The sequence below is a fragment of the Sceloporus undulatus genome, chromosome 10 (assembly GCF_019175285.1).
Source record: "Sceloporus undulatus isolate JIND9_A2432 ecotype Alabama chromosome 10, SceUnd_v1.1, whole genome shotgun sequence".
NCBI lineage: Eukaryota > Metazoa > Chordata > Lepidosauria > Squamata > Phrynosomatidae > Sceloporus > Sceloporus undulatus.
In genome coordinates, this window is record NC_056531.1 from 15,487,290 (window position 1) to 15,491,063 (window position 3,774).

Below are 3,774 nucleotides of genomic sequence, written 5' to 3' on the forward strand. Positions count from 1 at the left end.
GCTTCCAACTAGGATTCTGTGTATCCCTGCATGGCTTCCAACTAGGACTCTGCGTATCCCTGCATGGCTTCCCACTAGGATTCTATGTGTTCCTGCATGGCTTCCAACTAGGATTCTACATATCCCTGCATGGCTTCCAACTAGTATTTTATGTATTCCTGCATGGCCAAAGGGGGGTTGGACTGGATGGTCCCTGGGGGTCCATTCCAGTACTGTGATTCTATAACCCCGAACTCTTCCTTTGCAGGTTCTTTTGTCATCTCCACCCCGGTGCTGTTTTACAACCGGCTGACGGAAGGCTACTGGTTTGGGCCGCAAACCTACTGCAGCGAATCCTTCCCCTCCTTTTCCCACAAGAGAGCCTTCATTGTCTACAACTTCCTAGCTGTGTACCTCCTTCCATTGTTCACCATCCTCCTCTGCTATATGGCCATGCTGTACCGGATGGGACGCCCTACGGTGGAGCCATCTGACAACCACTACCAGGTACCATGCACTCGCACCCCGGACACAGAGATTTTGCAACAAGCTCCAGTACCCCCCTTTTAAGGCAATTTTGTGGCCTTCTTCCTGCATTACACTCTCTCCTGTGCATGAAAAAGCACAGCGGTGTTTCTCAAATTTAATATGGCTGACCAGTAACTTATTTCCAATTGCCTTGGGAATTGGTGCCACATTGGGCCACATTATTATTGCATGTGGTTTCTTTCCTGGAAATTCCTTCATGGACACTGGCCACCGATGAAATAGATCACTAGCAGGATAGATCACTAGTGGCTTTCCAGATGCATATGTCCAGCTGTCCTGATTTGGCAGGGAACGTCCAGATTAATCCTTTGCCTTCCCACTTTCTGAGCTGCTTTTAAAATGTCCCGGTTTCTCCCTTATCCTCCAGCTTTCCCCCCTTTGTCCTCAGCTTACTGCAATTCCTGCAAACTGAGTTCAAAGTGCAAAAAGGAGTAGAAAAAGTGAGGTGCATACCCTCCAACTGTCTTGATTTGGCAGAGACAATTCCAATTACTCCTCTGCCTTCCCACTTTTCCAGATGCTTTTAAAATGACCTGGTTTCGCTTGGTTTCTGGGGGGGTTCTCCTTTGCTGCACCTGAATTCCATACTCTGGCCAAGCATACTGAGATACCAGTAACCATCAGAGGTGCTGGCAAAAGATATGGACGATGAACACAGATGAACTGGGAGAGGCTACAGCAGTTTGCTTTTGTCTGAAGTGACTGGGGGAAAGACAGATCCTCCCATTTTCTGTCCTTGCCCTCCACTACATTAACTAGATTTCCTTTTATTTAAAGTGTATGGCAATGCAATGGCTTGTAGCTTTTAGCAATACATAAAGTTCAAATTCAACTACTTTTGCACTTTCAACTCAGTTTGCAGCAATTGAAAAAAAGAGGAGAGGATGAAGGGGGAAAGCGGGAGGAGGAGAGGGAAACTGGGACATTTCAGAAGCAGCTGGGAAAATAGGAAGGCGGAGGATATACTTTGTAGGATGGTTTTGTGGGACAACAGAGGGTTTTGGCAGAGCGTCCCTGCCAAAATTGGAACAGTTGGAGGGTATGCAATTGGGGTTTTTCTAAACAAAAAAGCGGGCTAGGTTAAGGGTTCCTTCGTTGTAGGGCCAGGACTCACCCTCCACTCTTCCTCGTCTCTGGTCCCATCCAGATGCAGCAGTTTACAGAACGCTCTCAAGCCACACGAGCCAAGATCTCCCGCATGGTGGCCATCATCGTAGCCCTCTTCACCCTCTGCTGGGGTCCGATGCAACTCCTCATCCTCCTCCAGGCCTTTGGCTCCAGTTTCCAGCGGAACTACACCACCTATAAAGTGAAAATCTGGGCTCATTGCATGTCCTACGCCAACTCCTCCATCAACCCCATTGTCTACGCCTTTATGGGCGCCAACTTCCGGAAGGCCTTCAAGAAAGCCTTTCCTTGCGTCTCCAAAAGGAGGGTGGGCAACTTGAATGCCACCGGCCGGGCCAACATCAACACAGAAATGCATTTTGTCTCCTCGGGGATGTAGCCAGAAAAAAGGAATGGAGCTGGAGGCATCATGTTCTTTTTCTCCAACTTCTAGACATGCCAGTCCTGGAGGTTTAGAAGCCAAAAGCTGAGATGACCCCTTGTGATGTCCTTAAGTGCTGGGCATTGAGTACCATTAAATGTATGGCTTATAAGTACAAGGAGAAGGTTAGGTCCCTGTTTTGGAAATTAAGACGAAAGCCTTTGCTAAAGTCTGGGCTATTCCCAGATGATGGTGAAATGAGGAAAGTATTAACACATTCTTACGTATGGAGATGGAAAATTAACTTTTAATTTAGCCCACTTGCTTCTAGGCAAAAGGTGAGCATAGGGCAGAATGGAGGGTGAGCCCTGGCACAACAACTAAGGAATTTTTAATTTAGCCCAAAGGTAGAGATAGGGCAGAATGGAGGGTGAGCCCAGGCCACAGAACTAAGGAATCTTAATTTAACCCACTTGTTTTAGGGATGAGCCCTGAATGGAAGGAGGATACTAATGGTGTTAATATATACCTCTCTGTAGAAAGTCTTTGTAAATTGCAACAAAAATCAGTCCCAGGAAAATGAAGCAAGCCTCTGCTGTACTGGAAATTTGCACCCAACCCTTTCCTATTCCCAGGAACTGAGCCCTTCTAAAACTGGAAAAACTGCACCCTTGTTTCCTGCATGTTGACCCTTGAAAACTGGACTGGGACCAATATGATGGAAGATAATGTCCTGGGACCTCACACATCCCCCTTTGCTCCTACACTCTGGAAATAATGCAGTTTGACACCACTTTAATTGCTGTGGCTCCATATTACAGAATCCTGGGACTTGTAGTTCTGGGAAAGATTTAGCTTTCTCTGGGTGCACCTACACTGTAGAAATAATGCAGTTTGACACCGCTTTAACTGCTGCGGCTCCATCCTACAAAATCCTGGGAGCTGTAGCTTGGCAAGGCCCCAGCCCTTTTGGGCAGGGAAGGTTAAAGACTTTGTAAAAGTACAAAATCAGGGATTCTGAAGACCAGGGTTCGATTCCCATCCCAACAAGGGATGTCCTTGGGTAAGTCACACTCTCTCAGCCTCAGGGGAAAACAATGGCAAGCCTTCTATGAACAAATCTTGCCAAAAACACCCAAGGATAGGCTCGTTTTAGGGTTGCCATGAAGGCACACAACCACCAACAACAACACCTACATTATTTCCAAAGCACAACTTGGAGGCACACAACAACAACAGCAAGCTGCATTATTTACACAGTGTTGATGCACCCTCAGACACAGAGATCATCCAGTGGCATCCAGTCTGCAAAAAGCAATGCCAGAAATGTGCATTGCAAAGCGCATACGTTAACAGACATTGTCATGGTGTGCATTGCTGTGTGGGTGTCAGTGTTACTTTTCCAGCTGCGTTGTGCAACCTGTGAATAGCCAGGGTTGGCGTTGCCTGTGGAATGACCAGCTAAGATTGGGCATCTTGGCATTTCAAACATGTGAAACAATGCTGCCATGCTACCACTTCGCCACTAGATGTCACTGTTTTCAAACCAAACAACCATATTATTTTTGCTAACAATCAACTGGACAACTTTGGCAATATATGCAATGTAATATAAAATTAATGGTTGCATTAAATTCAGGATCTTCAGCGAGTCACATACTCTCAGCCCTGGAAAACTGTGATAGGTTTGTCTTAGGTTTGCCATAAGTTGGAAGGCACACGACACACTGACCAAAAAAAGTACAACTCGGACTCTG

General features: G+C 46.5%; 1 protein-coding gene across 1 annotated transcript in view; it reads left to right on the forward strand.

Moving 5' to 3' along the window:
* KISS1R (KISS1 receptor) overlaps positions 1-3,095 on the forward strand; it is a 13,601-nt gene extending 10,506 nt beyond the window's left edge. The window contains exons 2-3 of the mRNA XM_042441904.1: positions 248-486; positions 1,676-3,095. Of these exons, the coding sequence (XP_042297838.1) occupies positions 248-486; positions 1,676-2,035 (599 nt within the window). The 3' untranslated portion in view covers positions 2,036-3,095. The remainder of the gene's footprint in view (positions 1-247; positions 487-1,675) is intronic.
* Positions 3,096-3,774: the final 679 nt, after the last annotated feature.